Source organism: Capronia epimyces (genome assembly GCF_000585565.1).
Source record: "Capronia epimyces CBS 606.96 chromosome Unknown aczIQ-supercont1.1, whole genome shotgun sequence".
NCBI classification, from domain to species: domain Eukaryota; kingdom Fungi; phylum Ascomycota; class Eurotiomycetes; order Chaetothyriales; family Herpotrichiellaceae; genus Capronia; species Capronia epimyces.
Window position 1 is genome coordinate 2,492,891 of NW_006912904.1, and position 16,634 is coordinate 2,509,524.

At 54.1% G+C, this 16,634-nt stretch overlaps 7 protein-coding genes across 7 annotated transcripts; 3 read left to right on the forward strand and 4 right to left on the reverse strand.

Annotated features, from left to right (window-relative positions):
• Window positions 1-768: 768 nt before the first annotated feature.
• On the forward strand, window positions 769-2,070 carry A1O3_00916 (uncharacterized protein; the record flags this gene model as incomplete). Its single annotated transcript, XM_007731066.1, has 1 exon — window positions 769-2,070. One exon carries the CDS (start codon window positions 769-771, stop codon window positions 2,068-2,070), a length of 1,302 nt encoding a protein of 433 aa, XP_007729256.1.
• Window positions 2,071-2,539: 469 nt separating this feature from the next.
• Window positions 2,540-3,541, reverse strand: A1O3_00917 (uncharacterized protein; the record flags this gene model as incomplete). Its single annotated transcript, XM_007731067.1, has 1 exon — window positions 2,540-3,541. One exon carries the CDS (start codon window positions 3,539-3,541, stop codon window positions 2,540-2,542), a length of 1,002 nt encoding a protein of 333 aa, XP_007729257.1.
• Window positions 3,542-4,452: 911 nt separating this feature from the next.
• Window positions 4,453-5,843, reverse strand: A1O3_00918 (zinc finger protein; the record flags this gene model as incomplete). Its single annotated transcript, XM_007731068.1, has 2 exons — window positions 4,453-5,694; window positions 5,748-5,843. The coding sequence occupies 2 exons, from the start codon at window positions 5,841-5,843 to the stop codon at window positions 4,453-4,455; spliced, it is 1,338 nt and encodes a 445-aa protein (XP_007729258.1).
• Window positions 5,844-6,201: 358 nt separating this feature from the next.
• Window positions 6,202-6,765, reverse strand: A1O3_00919 (uncharacterized protein; the record flags this gene model as incomplete). The annotated part of the gene is made up of 1 exon (XM_007731069.1): window positions 6,202-6,765. One exon carries the CDS (start codon window positions 6,763-6,765, stop codon window positions 6,202-6,204), a length of 564 nt encoding a protein of 187 aa, XP_007729259.1.
• Window positions 6,766-8,442: 1,677 nt separating this feature from the next.
• Window positions 8,443-11,094, forward strand: A1O3_00920 (uncharacterized protein; the record flags this gene model as incomplete). Its single annotated transcript, XM_007731070.1, has 1 exon — window positions 8,443-11,094. The coding sequence occupies one exon, from the start codon at window positions 8,443-8,445 to the stop codon at window positions 11,092-11,094; it is 2,652 nt and encodes an 883-aa protein (XP_007729260.1).
• Window positions 11,095-11,643: 549 nt separating this feature from the next.
• A1O3_00921 (uncharacterized protein) lies at window positions 11,644-14,354 on the forward strand (the record flags this gene model as incomplete). Its single annotated transcript, XM_007731071.1, has 3 exons — window positions 11,644-11,730; window positions 11,793-11,894; window positions 11,949-14,354. 3 exons carry the CDS (start codon window positions 11,644-11,646, stop codon window positions 14,352-14,354), a joined length of 2,595 nt encoding a protein of 864 aa, XP_007729261.1.
• Window positions 14,355-14,907: 553 nt separating this feature from the next.
• Window positions 14,908-16,344, reverse strand: A1O3_00922 (uncharacterized protein; the record flags this gene model as incomplete). The annotated part of the gene is made up of 1 exon (XM_007731072.1): window positions 14,908-16,344. One exon carries the CDS (start codon window positions 16,342-16,344, stop codon window positions 14,908-14,910), a length of 1,437 nt encoding a protein of 478 aa, XP_007729262.1.
• Window positions 16,345-16,634: the final 290 nt, after the last annotated feature.

Sequence of the window (16,634 nt, forward strand, 5' to 3'; positions counted from 1 at the left end):
TAGAATGCCAGTTCTTTCAGATGGTGTGTGTGTGTGTGTATTTAGCCAGTTCCCACGGCGGGAGGTTTCTGTGTGTGTATCTGAGAGAGCTCTAGGGAGGAGAGAAGAGAGAGAGAGAGAGAGAGATGCTAGTTTCTTATCCCGTTCTTACAACCGGGCATGGACTTGGGTTGGACCTGTATTTATGGCAAGTCTTGACTCCAACCTGAGCTCTGAGAGAGGATCCGGGATTTCCATATTGAGAATGACACTGATCCAGCGGAGGGGCTCAGTGCGGCCGAGTCGACGTCTCTGCCAGCTCTATCGGTACTCCGGATAGGTAGAGATCGAGGGGACAAGACAACACGACAACTGTATGCGCAGTCCATTTTCAGATCCAACTGCGGCGGCCATCTCAAAGCGTGTAGCGTCCGCAGTCGAAGCGGGAGACGCCACAGAAACTCTTGATTAATTGATTGGGCCAGACATCAGGCTTAACCCAAAGCGTGTAGCGTCCGCAGATGTCGAAGTCGGATGCAAGTGAGCGATAAAGACGCAGGTGCACGGACGTGTTCAGTGAAGATCTGATCTGATCTGATCCGACTGACACTTGATCCTTGCTCCTTGCTCTGTATTGCTCAGCAGGCCGTCAGTATGTGGCCAACCGGACCATACGACGGCGGCGGTATCATCTATCCCAGAAGCAGATCGCTGCCGCAGCCCCAATCGTGACATGGATTGCAGGCACCGCCATTGGCACTCACTGCAGAGCGACCGCAATCATAATCAATGACCAGTACGGGCACACAGATCTTGGATGCCAGGGCATGTCGGGCCTGTGCAGCGGCCAAGCGGAGATGCGGCAAACAGAGACCGCTCTGCCTGCGATGCAGGAGAAAGGGCATCGACTGCACGTATCCTCCTCCCAAGCCGAGCAGCTTCGTGCTTTGCGGGGCGGCGGACGACACAATGTCTGCCGGGGCCGCGATGCTGGCGTTCAACCCTACACCTTCAACGCCATCCCCATGCTCTCCAAGGGCAACGACCGATGACGGCAGTTTGACTCTCGGGCTAGAGGTCTCTGGAGTCGACATGGGCTCGGGCATGGGCCTGGGCCTGGGGATCTTTGGTGCGCAGCCAGCCACCTTGTGGTTTGCCGGCGCCGAAACCTGGGAGGTCGACCATGGCCCACTGCCGGGACGGACGAGTTTCTCTTTCGAAGATCTCAAGGGCGTCATGGCCACGGTCCATCGGTGGCTGGCACAGTTCGTGAAGGAAAGCAGCAACCCTTTCATCCACCCTCAACTCTATCGCTATCGGTTTCCACGCTCCATCCAGGATGCCTACGCGGCCCTGTCGTGCCATCTGAACAAGACGGCGTCGAACGAGCAGGCCATTGCTCAAATCATCGAGGATCGAGTCAGGGAGCTGGTCGAGCATGGCAGGGCCACTGCCGCCGCCGGCACGAGGTCGGCCACTCTGGACTGTCTCGACCATCTGGCGCGGGTTCAGGCCTTGCTTATCTATCAGCTCATCGGTCTCTACGACTGCAATATTCGACTGCGCCATCTTGCAGAGAGCCACATTCCCGTGCTGAACAGCTGGATGCACCAGATGGTCGACCATGCCCGATGCGCCCTGTCCTTGGACTGCGCCGCCATCCTGTCCTGCGCCGAAGATGACGCCAATACCGAAGCGAGTGCCGGCCTGAGCTTCTCCGACTTGGACATTCCCGGAATGCATTCCGATAACCTTCTCTGGTACTCTTGGATCCTGGCCGAGAGCATTCGGCGCACTTGGCTGGTTGCCTCGGGTGTGCAAGGCCTATATGTGACTCTTCAACATCGTCGCGCTCGTTGCATGGGCGCCATGATGTTTACGAGCCGGCCGGGCTTTTGGGAGGCCCGCTCAGCTGTGCACTGGATGAAACAATGTTCCGAGGTGTATGGAGGCTTGATCCGTCTGACAGAAGCTGACAGGTTGTTCGCAGAGGCCGGCCCGGATGAAGTAAATGACTTTACAATGCTTGTTCTGCAGCTGAGCTTCGGCCCGGAGCGGCTGGAGAGATGGGGTGTCGAGAATGAAGAGTGATATTAGTGCATGCTTGTGAGCGAGGCTGAGCGCCTCTTTATCCACCCATCTGGTACCAATTGCCCCTGGGTTGAATACATACTTGTACCAAATTCAACGAGACGAGACGGGATCATCAACGCACGCACATAGAATATCAGGACGAAATACCACCATGGGAATGGCAGCGTGTATTGAGAGTGGAGAAGTGAGTGAAGCTCGGTAGTGTAATCAATCACTAGCGACGATGCCTCCAGTCACGATGCTCTAGAATATCGCCGCAATCGAATCTGGCTGTCCATGTTCAAAGAAGATGACAAGACAGGGTTTGGGAGGAGTAGAGACACCAGCTATGGACATTCAAATGGACCATCTAGGCTTCCATAAGGTAGATAGCCGATGAGATGTGAGGTCGAATACACGGCCTTCTATTCACCGTCCGTGAGTTGAGAGAGGAACATGGCCGCCATGGCCTCCATCGCCAGCCCATTCACACCACCACCCGGTCGTCATCGTGCCGCGCCATGAAGCGTTCTGCGCGCCCGATCAAGTCTTCGTACACTGTCCAGGCGAGTGCGGAACTCAGGACTTTCCTTCCCATCCTGAGCCCCAGGCCGTGGAAGAAACTCTTGACGCCGTCCTCCTGGAGCATCAGCCTGGTCGCCTTCAACATGTTGCCGTATTTTTTCGGCATGAGCTGCAGCCTCGTCTTGACCGCGTCGAAAGGGTTGGTCAGACCGGTGGCCAATCCGGCGGCGAGGACGCCGCTCGAGGCATTGATGGTTGCCGAGGTCGCCGATGACGGGGCTTGATCGGTCCTTCCGGAGAGAAGCTTGTTCAAGTCTTTCTTGCAGGATTCATAGAACAGCACGTACAGACCTGCGTACGGGGCGTCGCGGACCGCCGTGGCGCCCACGCCCGAGAAGAAGCCCTTGAGCCCTTCTTGGGCGTGGATCGATCGCGCCGCCGACGCGATCGATTTGTACGCATACAAGTCCGACTCGTAGCGCACTTTGATCACCGTCACAGGCATGAGAACGACGCCGGCGAAGACGCGCGCCGTCGCTCCCGTGAGCAGGTTTTGTGTATTCGACAGCTTCGGCAGCACGGAGCTGCTGGTGTTCCGTCTCACCAGTGAGCCTGTCGGAGAATCTCTTCCATCTGTAGAGGATCGGGCGCTGACGCTGCTGTTCGCAATGATCTGACGCAGAGAGCTTAGAGACGTGAAGTACAGGGCCGACCCGAATCCTGTTCGAAGCGCCGATGGTAGCGTTCCTCGCCAAAGGCCCGCCACCGGATGAGGGCTGGAGAGAATCGATCGAAGGACGGGAAGGAGGGAGGAAGACCGGGACTGCTGCACTCGCGTCTTGAGGAGGTCGGCTGGCTGGAGTAGCACAGCGCTCGCGAGCCCAGAGGTCAGCCCGGCGAGGAAATGGAACGTGGGATGGGCCTTTCTGGAACTCTGGACAGGGCTGGCGGCGCCATTGGACATGGTCCGGAAGATGCGAACGTTCAAACGCGGACGGAGGTTGGTTAAAAGATGGAAGAGTTGCTTGATTGATCAGAAACCAATAGAGGCCTTGACAGGCGCCGGCGCATGGTCGATTCCAATACCAGTCTCAACATACAGCTGCTAGAGCAAAACACGGGTGACGTTGCGAGAATATACGAGCTGCTGGGGAGGAACAACAGCGTAGATAGTTGTCTTGTGCTGTTTCCGAATACGAGAAAAATCGCGAAGAATTTGTGATGAAGTCATCCCAACTTGAGCCGCGCCGACGGCAGCCGAAATCAATAAAATCAATATTAATTATTCAGTTTTCTAATAATACCATTTAGTATGGAGTATGGCGTATTCCAGCTCCCGCTAGCAGCGCGCTGTTGTTGCTTGTAATCACTACTAATTAATACCTTCGCTGTCCTTATGAGTCTCAAGTTCAGGTATCTTGCTCATGCTGCATTGCAGATATCCCTACGGAGTACTCCCGCACGTACTTCAGCCCCTGTCACACCTAACAAACGTCAAGGGTGTCCCGACGTCTCTCAATTGAGGCAACTCATCCAAGCATTCTTGCCATCAGCTCTTTCGACATGACCTTCGTATACATTCACTTATATACAGTCACCCTGAACCCTGCTCGAGCTAGGTGCAGGGAGCCAGGCCAATGAGGTCAAAATAGACACCCACCTCGCGACATTCGATCTCATGTGTGCTGCCTTCTCCGCAGTATATCGCATGGATCGGGAATTCATGCTCCGGACTGTTCGGCAGGTGCATGCAGTGTGCGAGTCTGTCGGGCTGTAATGCCGTGCGCAACTAGGAATGGTTGAGATTTACATCAAGGCCAGGTGAGCCTCGATATCTCGACACAGAGCCTCGAAGTAGAAACCGGCCATTTCTCCTCAAGTACTCCCATTTGCATTCGCAGTCTCGTATCCTTCCGTCTTCATGTCTGTCAATCCCAGGTCTTCATTGTCTTCATCCGACCTTTGGTATTCCTCCGACTTGATCTGGGGATCCTCGCCAGAGTCCACTCTCTTTTGCACATATGAGTTCGCCAACGGATCTTCCAGAGTAATCGAGTATGGGAATTCGGCTTTGATGGCGCGGTCCAGTTTGTCAAAGAACTTACCCCATCTCTCCTTGGTTTGGTCAGCCATGGAATCTCCTGGCGCGAGGTCTCCATCGCCAATGTCAAATATCTGGTTATGAAGTTGCTCCCGCACCTGCGTGAGTAAGCCTTCTACTGTCGTAAATCGCCCACCGAGGGTGCCAGGCTGAACCTCCAAACCGAGGTCTTGGCTTTTGAGGGCGCAAGTTTCTGACTTGAGAATGTCTCGGGATAGATCTTCTACCGTCTTGACATCCAAAGTTATCCGCCGCCCTTTCTCCGGAATTTCGCCGCCAGTCTTCACGTCGTTAGTCTTGTAACCGCAGTAGTCACATACTGTGGCCATGATAATGACATCTTTAAAGTGTGGAACGTTGGTCTTTTTCATGTTGATTGTACATGGTTTCGAGCAAGCCGGGCATTCGGAGTGGAGTTCGTAGATCTGGTCATTAATGACATCGACGTCATTCAGCCCATCGTCGCCTTTCTCAATCTCGTCGTCGGCAATCAACCCAAGCTGCGCATTCTGAGCACGAGTCCGGGGATAGTCCAGTCGGCTGTACTTGGAGCCTTTGTCGTCAGGAGACGGTTCAACAAAGGAGTTGCCGGATGGATCATCCACAGAGACTGTAAATGGGAATGCTTCGCCTTGCAACATCTTTCCCAATCTCTGGATGATGGCCTCGAGTGCGTTGTAAACATCTGGGGTTGTCTTTTTCCTCTCAGGTTGGTCGTACTCTAGGTCTGTCTTGATCTTTATGATTATGCCCTCCAGATTCGTCAGCTGACCTGGCCCGGGAGGCATTTCGAGGTCGAGGTCTTCGATCCGGAAGACGCCCGTGTCGCTCCTGACAATTTGTCGTTGTAGGTCTTGGGGTTTATCTAATCTGAAGGTGTATCTTGATCCCTTCTCTTGAATCTGCCCTGCACTTTTCACGGTCTTATTCTCCCAGCCGCAGTGTTCGCAAGAAAAAGATTCGAGAAGGACATCTTTGAAGTAAGGGATCTTGATGGGCAGTATCCGTGTCACGCCCTACGGTAGTTAGCAAAAATCTGTTACGCATGCAAGGGGGCCGGTGAAAGTACCTGATCGCGACAATTCATGCACAGGCTTTGAATCTCATATACGCCGACCTCGTTGGGGTCGACGTGGACCACCGACGGAGTCCCAGTTGCTGCCATGTTGGCGGTGTGTTGTTCGGGTTTTTATTTTTGATAATTTGTTTCCGTAAAAGGTAATTCTGTCGACGGCGAGTGAAGGCTGGAAGTCCGACAAGATCTTTTTATCAAGTTCAAGTTTAAAGAGTCAAAAGGCCCAGAGCCTTCTCGAACCACAAAATTTGGAATGACGCAGAAGGTTGTCGCTCTGCCAAGCACCAGCTGGGGGGTTGCCTGTCGGAAGTGCGGCGGCTAAAGCAACCTAAATTGTCGCTTCGCTTTAACCGGCACAAAGACCGCTAGGGGTCTCGCAAGCCCACCCCCAAAAATTCGTTGCGCGGGACAGTCGTGACCATATCGCTGCCTCCTACCCACAGCACCCTTATGGTCGTCTCATGAAGTCCATCAGGCTGAGACCGAGGCTGGACTTGTTTTGTGCGCTTCTGTCAAGTAGCGACTGTAATCCTTCACGATCTTTTCTCGCCCTTGCCCTCTTCTTGCTGCTGAGTTTAGTGGACTTCTCTTGGGCTGCATCGGCAGGCAATTCGTCGCGCACAGGCTTTTCATTCAAGCGACTGGAAATTTGGGGCTGCCGTGTCAGACTTCGGACGTCTTTCTTGATTTCCGCCGTCTGCCTCGAGACCCTGTGGCATGAAGAGCACTTCCGTGACAGGATCTTTCTTCGAATCTTTTTCTGCGCTGTTGTCTGGGGTTTGGCCACCGCCGTCTGTGTCGCGGACCGCGTAGAAACAGTCCAGCCTGGCAACAACAGGCTGCCGCACGCTGCACACACATTGTTGGCGGCGCTGGAGGTCAGGCTAGATCGAGAATGTTGGAGTTCGACGCTCTGGGATGACAGATGTCGCGAGGTCGATGGACTTGAAAGGAGAATGATCCGAGCCGACCTTTGCAAGAATCTTGTCCGTAGATCTTGCACATCTTCCATCATGGCCTCACCCTAGACTGTTCTATCTTCCCGTTGATCAAGATAATCAGGGTTGTTGAGGTGACGCTTATTACCAGGACAAACGGCCTTCGAAAATACCTACCCTACAAAATACAGTAGATGCCTGGATGGGGTCCACGTGACACGCGTTATGAGCGATATCACATGACCATCATTACTCTGACGGGTGCTTTGTGTGATTGTCGCAGGAAGTACGAGTATACGAGGAACGGTCAATATTTTGAATGGTGCCGCTTAGATGAGGTCCATCTGCGAGGGCTGAACGCAGCAGCAAGACGAGGCTTGAGGTACTCTGTAGAGTAGGTAGACACTCAATAGGCCAGGAATGCCGCGTCAAGGCGGACGCTGCCGCAATTCTGATATGGAATAACAGATTGTTATATTATTCAATAAGTGTTTCAAGTTGATCTCGGAGTACGGATACTTTCTCTCCGTAAACACAACTCTGTAAAGTGCACGGAGTAGAGTGTATGGTTTGTTGCTACTGTGAGGTTAGGGGGCGCCATCTCTTAACTGATTGGCAAAGTGGAGATCAACCCTTTGGGAACCGCCGGCTCCCATTTAACATTGTGTCACTCTGCCGTGAGATAGAAATACCTATTGATTCTTCTTTCAAAAGAAGCATTGATGTGCAAATGTCCCATGTCTAAACCCAGGGGATTTACCGACGCTCAGGGGAATCGCTTGAAGCTCTTCAGAGCCAAGATCGGAGCGCCCGCGTCTCGAGTATACATAACTCCATAGTCAGGATGTATCTTGTTTCTGGGGGGAAGGGGACAATACGTGGTGGCTGTGACGATTCCGCCTCACCCCACACCCCGTTGATGGTTTGGACGTCACAGATTCTGCGTCTTGGGGCGTAAATGACAAGCCTAGCGTGAGGCCAGATCTCAGGTCAGGGTGTGGTTTGATCAATATCTGGGGGGGTTGAATGAAACCCGGGGCAAGGGATGACCAAGCACTGGCACCTCGAACACCGAACGCCTGCAGTGATGGACACGGCAGCTTTCTGGGCTACCTTAGTAGCATGTACCTAGTGCTAGCATAGCACTTCTATGTACCATGACTACTAGGTAGTCGCGCTCCGTACCTAGGTACTTAGGATCTAGGTACATGTAGGTACCAACGGGATTTATGGCTACGGCGCAGCGGGATGACACCCGTACCGGACGGTGGCGCGACGAGTGCGGGGCTTAGGGGCTGTGTGAGCTGAATGGGCGCAAGAGTCTGGGGAGAAGTCTTCCGACCCTTCACTAGAGCCCGCTGGGACTGGCGCCTCCTTGGCCTCTCTGACTCTCGGGTTGGGGGCAATTGGGTGACGGGTCTCACTCGTCGCGGTAGATCAGCCCGGAGTCCCGGACGCAGCCCAGACGCAGCCTGCGGCCATCTCACTCATTCATTCTCCATCAAAATCTGCTGCTGAATAACATGCACATCCTCCCCCAGCACCCACCCCCGCCCACCACCTCGCCGGCACCTCGACACCTCAACACCTCAACATCTCGACACCTCGCCGTCTTCTACAACCTATCTAACTAGTATCACCGTCCATCCCGAGCCATCTCTTCTTCCATCGTCATATGATTCTTGCCGAGTGTCAACCATCGAGCGGCCTGCCCGTTATCGACAAATCCCGGCCGTTTCTTCATCCTCAACATGGCTGCCTGTCCGCGTGATACCGCCAAAGGAATCACCAAGCCGCGTCGTCGCCAGAACCACTGTTGCGACCAATGTCGCCGCAGCAAGCGAGCCTGTGATGCGACCGGCCTCGGCACCGCAGAAGTCTGTTCCAATTGCGCAAGGACCGGGAAGGTCTGCACTTTTGAGAAGCTCAGGCGTACGGTAACTCAACTAGGCTCAAGCCAGAGCATTAAGGAGTCTTCGCCGTGGAAAAGCCCACTAAACAATCATGCCACCTCTGATAGGCGGCCAACATCAGCCCAAATGCCCGGCTTCTCTCCCAAGGTCTTGTACATCTCAGAACAGCCCTGCTGTGATCAGATATTGTCTTGCCCGAACGAAGATCTTTTTGAGGTCCCTTCCTATTTCACAGCACCGAATCACGAAGCTGCCAGTAAGGAAGTGCGTCGTGCATCTGAAACGAGCACCTCGTGGGCCCCTCCAGCTCTTCCAACGCCGGCCGACAGCGGCCAGGGGCAACTCTATGACACATCGACTCTAGATGCTGCGTCAGTCCTGAACGCCGCGGATCTGGCTCACTTCGATCTGTCCGAACAAGATTTCGAAGAGACGGACAGCATTTTCTCCATGGGTGGTGCAATGCACAACGACGACGGCATAGATCGCCTACCAGGAAACACGCCAGGCTCCGAATGTCATTCGTCCCGTCGGTCATCTTCGTCCTTAGCGGACCCCTCATCGGGTACCATGCTCTACCGTCTGGCGGAGAAGACGAACAAGTCCTTGATTGTGGATAGTTTGACACGCATATATCACGACACCATGGAGAATGCCCTGTCCTGCTGGCTGACAGAACGCACGTGTCCGTATACTTACGAAGGTATAGTCGATCACCCGACCCCAGTCAGTTACAATATGGACGGAGAGGCAACGACGGCATGGAAAACTCCATTGATCTCACGCATCTGTCAGTTGGATCGACCAGACTCCATACTTCGTGAACGACCCTTGACCCCACGAGAGAATCAAGCGGCATCTCGTGCTCTCAAGGCTACCATAATGGCATTTTCAGCCCAGTGGGCGCCGAGCACGAGTGATCGAATAAGCATGACTAATTCACTCGATGGTACCACCAGTACTATCAATGACTACGCACAACGCTCGCCTACTTTCAATCGATCGCTCCAGCATCGCTTGTGGAATGATGCGCACCGCCTCTTGCAGGAGACAGCCGGGCTTGACTCATTTAGGGTCATGTTCGCGCAGCTAGTGTTCTCCTTCACTCAGAAACCCCTTCCCTGCGAGGATCATGCAAGGATTCGGAGGCTCCGTGCTAAGCGAGGAAGCGGTATTTACTCCAGTCTAAATGGTGGTGGGATACAAAACGTCGAAGGCGACTTGGTTGTCGGAATCACTGCAAATTCTGCAAAGCAGGTGCATGGCCCTCGAGACTCGGGCGAGCTCGAAGAGCTTCAGGAGCTGCTAGATCTCCAGGGCCCCCCAATTTATCTTGAAAACGCGCTGATGAGGCTCTCTGACAAAAGGGTAAGGTTGGAGCAACTCGGTGCCGGATCACGAGCAGAGCTGGCACATCCGGTGTCCATCACGGACCGTAAATCGTTCAACCTTCTGTTTTGGCTGGTGATGATGTGCGACACACTTGTTGCTGCTCTCCAGGGACGTTCATTTGTGGTCTCGGACGAGGATTCGCTCATCCTGCGAGCCGAGGATCCAAACCAGCCTCCTAGCTCGGTATCTTTGGGCCTGTGCGAGGCAGAACAATCCGTTGCTGCTTGGCCTTCTCCCCCATTACCAGATAATGATGGCCTCGAGACGACACCGTGGGGCTCGTTCTTTCTGGAGAGAGACAAGCTGACCAAATTGAGAATCAGCTCACCATGGCCCTTCTCGACAGAGTATGCGAGTGACCTCCTAAATGACGCAACTCCCATCAAGGTTCTTCTATACCGCAAAGTGAAACGGCTGCGGAATCTTCTATTCAAAAGAGCTACAGCCAGGAGAGTCGAGGCAGGCATCGTTGAAGCCTTGACCGTCTATGAGCACTGGAACGCAACCTACGGCGACTTGATGCTCAGGTGTTTGAAGCACCATGACGAGCTTTCCCCCCGCATCCAGTCTTGGTATACAATCCTCCTAGGTCACTGGCACCTTGGAGCGTTCCTGCTTTCCGATTGTCTAGAGCAGATTGATCAACATCACAAGGGAGACACCCTCTACGGCGAACTGCGACAGTCGTGCCGACTTGTCTTTGAGATCAGGAAGACTAGCGCATTTCAGGTGGCGGAGCTCTGTCGAGTTGGAAGACCTCGTCATGATTCCAGCTTTCACCAGTCTCGCGACTTCCATACCACCCTCAGCGACGGGGCTATCCTGACCGAGCCGTGGACGGAGATCTTGATTCGCTGTTTCGCAAGGAGCGCGGATAGATTCCTGAGGTGGCTTAGCGACTGCCAATCGGGGCCCCTTCCTCCCTGGGTTGGACCGGATGATGGCGAAACCCTCTACAAGCATTGCGTCAATTGCATCGGAGGGCTTTTCGATCTCGGCCGCAAGTCAGACATGGCATATCTTGCCGCACTGTCGTTCTCTGCTCGACTGCAGGAGATCCCGAGCCCTTTGCGACAGGGTTGTCCAACGTGGAGCTGAAGGCGGTGTATGGAATATGGGTTTACTGGACTGGGAACTTTGTCTTTCTTTGGATAGGAGACGTGAAGCATGAAGCGTGAAGCGTTCTAAAAGCGGTGGTCGAGGTCGAGGTCGAGTGAGTCTGGCGCAGGGGGATGCCAAGACATGGACATTATGCACTGTACTACTATTAGTATTATCACTATCGCTGCTAATTACCTACTTCTACCACGCTACTGGTGCTACTACCTACCAGGCTTACCTAATGCAGTACATCGAAGTCATGAATTTATGAACCACTGACTTTCACCTGCTTCACTTCACTTCACTTCACGAACTTCCCTGTGAATCTCAGCCGCGCAATCCCCTGCGCTGGTTGGACCACGCGTGTCCTGCCGTTTCCTGTTACACGCTAACCTCCTTGTTCAGAACGCGTTCTGAAATGTCTTTTCACATCTCCACTGTTCGCTAGCCCTTTGGCCTCCTTCGCAACCACCAAATAAGCAAAGTAATCAGCTACTCTGCCAGAAGAACCTGGTCTCCAGTGACCTGCAGATTTGGCCATTCGCCATGTCAGAAACTCAGCCGCCAGACGGGGCAGTGTCCGCGATCTCCAGTGAAGACAAAGGAAGTGTCAGAGTCGCGATCGAGGGCTGCGTAAGTCTCTTCCGCGACTATCCTTGTCTCCCGCTGGTCAAGCCAGGCTGACGATCTTCTAGGCCCATGGGACACTGCACGCAATCTATGCATCTATTGATGAAGCCTGTCAAGTCAAAGGCTGGGACGGCGTGGATCTGGTAATCATTGGCGGTGATTTTCAGGTTTGTCGCGCTCAACGCCCCGTGCTTACCAATTGGCTAAAGACTTTCCTCTAGGCAGTCAGAAACCAGCACGACCTCAACGTCACCTCGATGCCACAAAAGTACCGACGCATGGCAGATTTCCATGAATACTACAGTGGCGCCAGAACTGCACCTTACTTGACCATTTTCATTGGAGGCAACCACGAAGCCAGCAACCATCTGTTCGAACTCTACTACGGAGGATGGGTTGCGCCCAACATCTACTACCTCGGCGCTGCCAATGTAGTCCGATTTGGCCCTCTCAGAATAGCGGGGCTGAGCGGCATATGGAAGGGCTACGATTACCCAAAACCTCACTTCGAGCGGCTTCCATACAATCGAGAGGATACTTCGAGTATCTACCATGTTCGAGAACTTGATGTTAGGAAACTACTGTCAATCCGCTCACAGGTCGATATAGGTCTCTCGCATGACTGGCCACAGGGCATTGAGATGCATGGAGACTATGAATGGCTTTTCAAAGCAAAGAAAGGATTTGGGGTTGATTCACAGTCCGGGAAGCTAGGTAATCCAGCGGCACGAGAATGTCTGGATTGGCTTAGACCTCCATACTGGTTCTCTGCACATCTGCACACCAGATATGCCGCCATTCTTCAGCATGACCAGACTGGAGGGTCTTCATCTAGAAAGTCGACATCCAACTTACGATCCCACAACTCTCCTGACCAGCATACGGCAAAGAAAGCCAAGGCTGGGCACCTCTCGAACCCTTCTTCCGTCTCAAGCTCATTGAGTCGCACCCACGACGCTCTTCCTACCCCTGAGGCACGTCAACGGGTTTCGGCATGGCAACAGTTTCACGTGTCTGCTCAACGTGACGATGCTGAAGAAAGAGATAAGATCCTGCAGGACAAAGAAAGTCGGCGGCGGGAGGAAGAGAGAACAGGTATCCGGTCTACGCCCCAATACTCGTTCCAAGAGACCTTCAAGCAGGTCGGCAGTGATGCAGGATCCGATCGTCAGCTCATCTCGACAACTCAGAGTGAAGTCAAGCCTGAAAATCGTGGCAATGCTATCCCCAACCTCGATGGGTGCTTCTTTTCGAGGCCTGTCAAGAGACAACGACTCGACTCTGCATCTCAAGGGTTAGCTCCAGGTCAGAAAAGCTCTGGCCCTGCACTCGTCTACGCTAGAGACCAGCTCGACGGCGCACAAGCTAGTCTACCAGAGGCACCGGATGCTGTTGTCGAAAATCCAGACGCGATTGATATCGATATGAGCGACGAGGATGAGCTCGTGGCAACTGGTAGAAACAGCACCACAACTTCTCAAGCAACTCCTCTTCCCATACCCGAAGCGAAACTCCACAGTGGTGCCGATCAAGACACCGCGGGGAAACGTGGACTATTCTCTGTCAGTACATCGGAGGAGAGTGAGGACGGCGGTGTCAAGCTCAATGCACATGCTGCGGCTTTTCTTGCAGAGCTGTCCATACCTACCCCCGCGAGCAGATCGCCCGAATCTCCAGAATTGCTGCCTGGGGCGCCCAACTCTACACTGAATCCTTCTGCAGAGACATTCCCACCGCCAATCTCAGAGTCAGCTGGTGACAGTACCATGGAGGACTCGACGCAGCTTCCAGTCACAGCTGCACCAAACCCGGAACCCCAACCAAGCGAAAACGAAGTCTCCGAAGAGATGCGAGCCCAGCTAGCAGCTTTATCCAGCACGTTCACGCAGAAAGAGAAGGAGAAGATTGAAGTCTCACCGAGCCTCCCATTCCCCACAGAAATCTCCAACAAGACGACCGAATTCCTCGCCCTGGGCAAATGTGAAGCATATCAAGAATTCCTACAGCTTCTGGAAATCCGCTCGACCACGTCTCATGAACAAAAGATAGTCGGGCCCCTCAAGCTTTCCTACGATCCGGAATGGCTCGCCATCCAGCGTGTTTTCGCTTCCGAACTCGCCCTGGGTGGATTGCCGACGGACAGAGTTCCCCCTCACCGCGGCGAGGCACATTACCGAGATCAGATTGTCAAGGAACAAGAATGGATCTTCGAACATGTTGTTAGGCCTGGTAAGCTGCTGGTTCCGGAGAATTTTTCCATCACGGCGCCGGTGTACGATCCTAACCTCAACGTCGAACCTACTGCTATGCCGACAGAAGTTACGAATCCTCAGACCAGCGCCTACTGCGAATTGATTGGGATCGAGAACAAATTCGATATCAGCGAAGGGGAGCGCAATTTCAGAAAGAGCCAAGGCCCACGGCCAGATCGACCAGAATATCTAGCTTATGAGAGCAGATTCTCCCGCAGACAGTCAGGCGGACACGGGCACGGACATGGAGGTGCTAGAGGCCGAGGTGGGGGTGGGGGTGGAGGCGGTCGTGGCCATGGTCATGGCGGGCGAGGCGGAGGCGGAGGCGGAGGCGGCGGTCGAGGACGAGGACGAGGTCGTGGTGGACGCTGGTGAGCTGCCATGCGTCGAGGATTGACAAGATCCATGTGGACCGAGTGCGCTGTCGCCCGGTCTCGATCATCGCTGATGGGCATGCACGCCAGACTAGACCATCACGGTTTCCGATTTCTGTTGTCGGCAATGGGGGGCACGGGGGTTGACGTCTACCCCAGCGGCCCTTCTGCTTACATGTATTCGAGTCATGACACCGATTTGGGGGCTTAGGACCTCCAGGTCACCTAATTATGTGGGCGACTTGCATAGGTTGTTTCTACAGTCCATGACAGGCTGCTTCATAGCTCGCAAGGCTGGTGCAACCTTTCAATCGTTGCACCGAGTCCCGAGTCCCAGTCCAGTCCGGACTGAGTTCGATCGCATCTCATCTCAGAATGGCCCGCGAGAAGGGGAAGGAAAATGTAAGATATCATCGGATACATACAGTACTATGCAATGGCTGGATGCCTTGGTCGCGCACCACTTCTATTTCGTTTCTTTGCAATCATGCCGCATGACGGCCGTCCCGTCTCAGGCTATCGCACCCCGTTTGTCTCAATCGTAGAGTGAGGTTTCACTTGACGGCCAGCCTCCTACCGGCACTGACTCTGGCCGGCTTTGGCTTTCCAGCCGCAGCCGCAGCCGCGTTATCCAATCTGTCGAGCTTCCTAAGAAACGTCCTTTTCCACGCGTCAAAGTCCTGCGTTCGGTCTTCACTCGTGAAGTCCACTGCGTGCTGCATCATCGTAGCCAGACCGGGAAGTAGGACGCCTTCGGGATCGTCGTCGTCTTCATCCTCATCCGTTCGCTCGGCTTCTCGTGCTCCCCGAGAGACGGTCTCCCTGCGTCTAGATTTGCGGGTGGTGGATATTATGCCATCCTCATCCTCATCCTCATCCCCTTCGTGGGCCAGCTCAGCATGCTCGCTCTCTACATTCGCTTTGCTTCCCCCGACAGCACGCTTACCGCCACTCTGGCGGGCACCGGTAGCACTGCTGTCAGGAGGATCGAAGTTAAATACCGACTCAGGCACACTGTCCCACCAGTCCTGGCCACGACAGTACCCTTCGCGATTGATCCTCCGGATCCACGCCTCCACACCATCCGTGCCGGGTTGGTACGAGAGTACTTGGACGCTTTTGGCGCATGTCGCCTTGTAAATGGGCGCCGTCATCTTGGCGGTCTGCATGCGCGTCAGGGTCATCAGGTATAATGCGATCAGGAGGCCCATGACGGTCTCATCGGAGGAGGAGCCTTGTGAAGAAGGGGGTTGTCCCGTGCCAATCCCTGAGGCAATTCCTGTCCCTGTTCCATTCTCGTCCTCGTCCCTGTCATCGTCCTCGGCTTCTTCATCACGCGGCCATAGCCCTGTCAGCTTCAGGACGATACATGTCCCCGTGTACACATGCGCAGCGAGTAGAGGGGTCGCAAACGTTCTGCACAGTTTGCGGATCGAGGGCACCACGAAAGCTGGTGCTTCCTGTTGAGTTCCATCTTGATTCTCTTGTGAAGCGGTTGTATTCTTCTTTCTCGAGGTGGCCTTGAGAAATGCGGCGTTCCTCGGTGTCGTAGACGGTGTGTGATTGTTTCTCGGCCTCTTAGACGGTGTTTCGTTAGGTTCGTCTTCAAGCTCAAGGTCAAGCTCCGCCTCGGTGGCCTTTCTTTTGCCAGTCGTAGGAGTCTTCGCCTTTGGTGTGGCTATACTCGCTGTGACGTCCGTGTCTAACACTCTCTCTAGAAAAGTCACCAGCTTCTTATACACGGCCGGCTTACACGGTGCCCCACCGGCCTTGACGGCTGGTAGGCGACACTGCGCGCGCAACCGCTTGCACGCAATCTCGCAGCACGCATAGGCCCGGGCGATCTCTTCGTCGGTTTTCAGGTGCGACGCCCGTTGGCGCGACTGCGCGAGCAGCGACTCGGACAGATGCACCAATTGCGACGGCAATTTTGCTGCGTGGCTGGGGAGGAGGACGCTGAGGGACTGGTGGATGGCAGAGGAGGCCGGCATGATGACCCTCTCTTCATCGAATCGATCGTTCAGGCAATTTATTAGTCAAGTAGTCAATCTGGTGGGTGCACGATTGGTGATGGTCAAGTAGGAAGACAAATGCGGAGTGGTGTCTGGCGACTAGGCGCAGGATATAATAACGTAGAGATCGATTGCTCGCCTGGACTTAAAGGACGCACAAGATATAAATTATTGCTTTGCTCTTGACGTCTCAGTTGGGTTTGCAGTGTCTGGCTGTCGTCTCGGCTTCCCAGGTCGGTGCGGCTCATGCATGCACTTTACATTTCCTT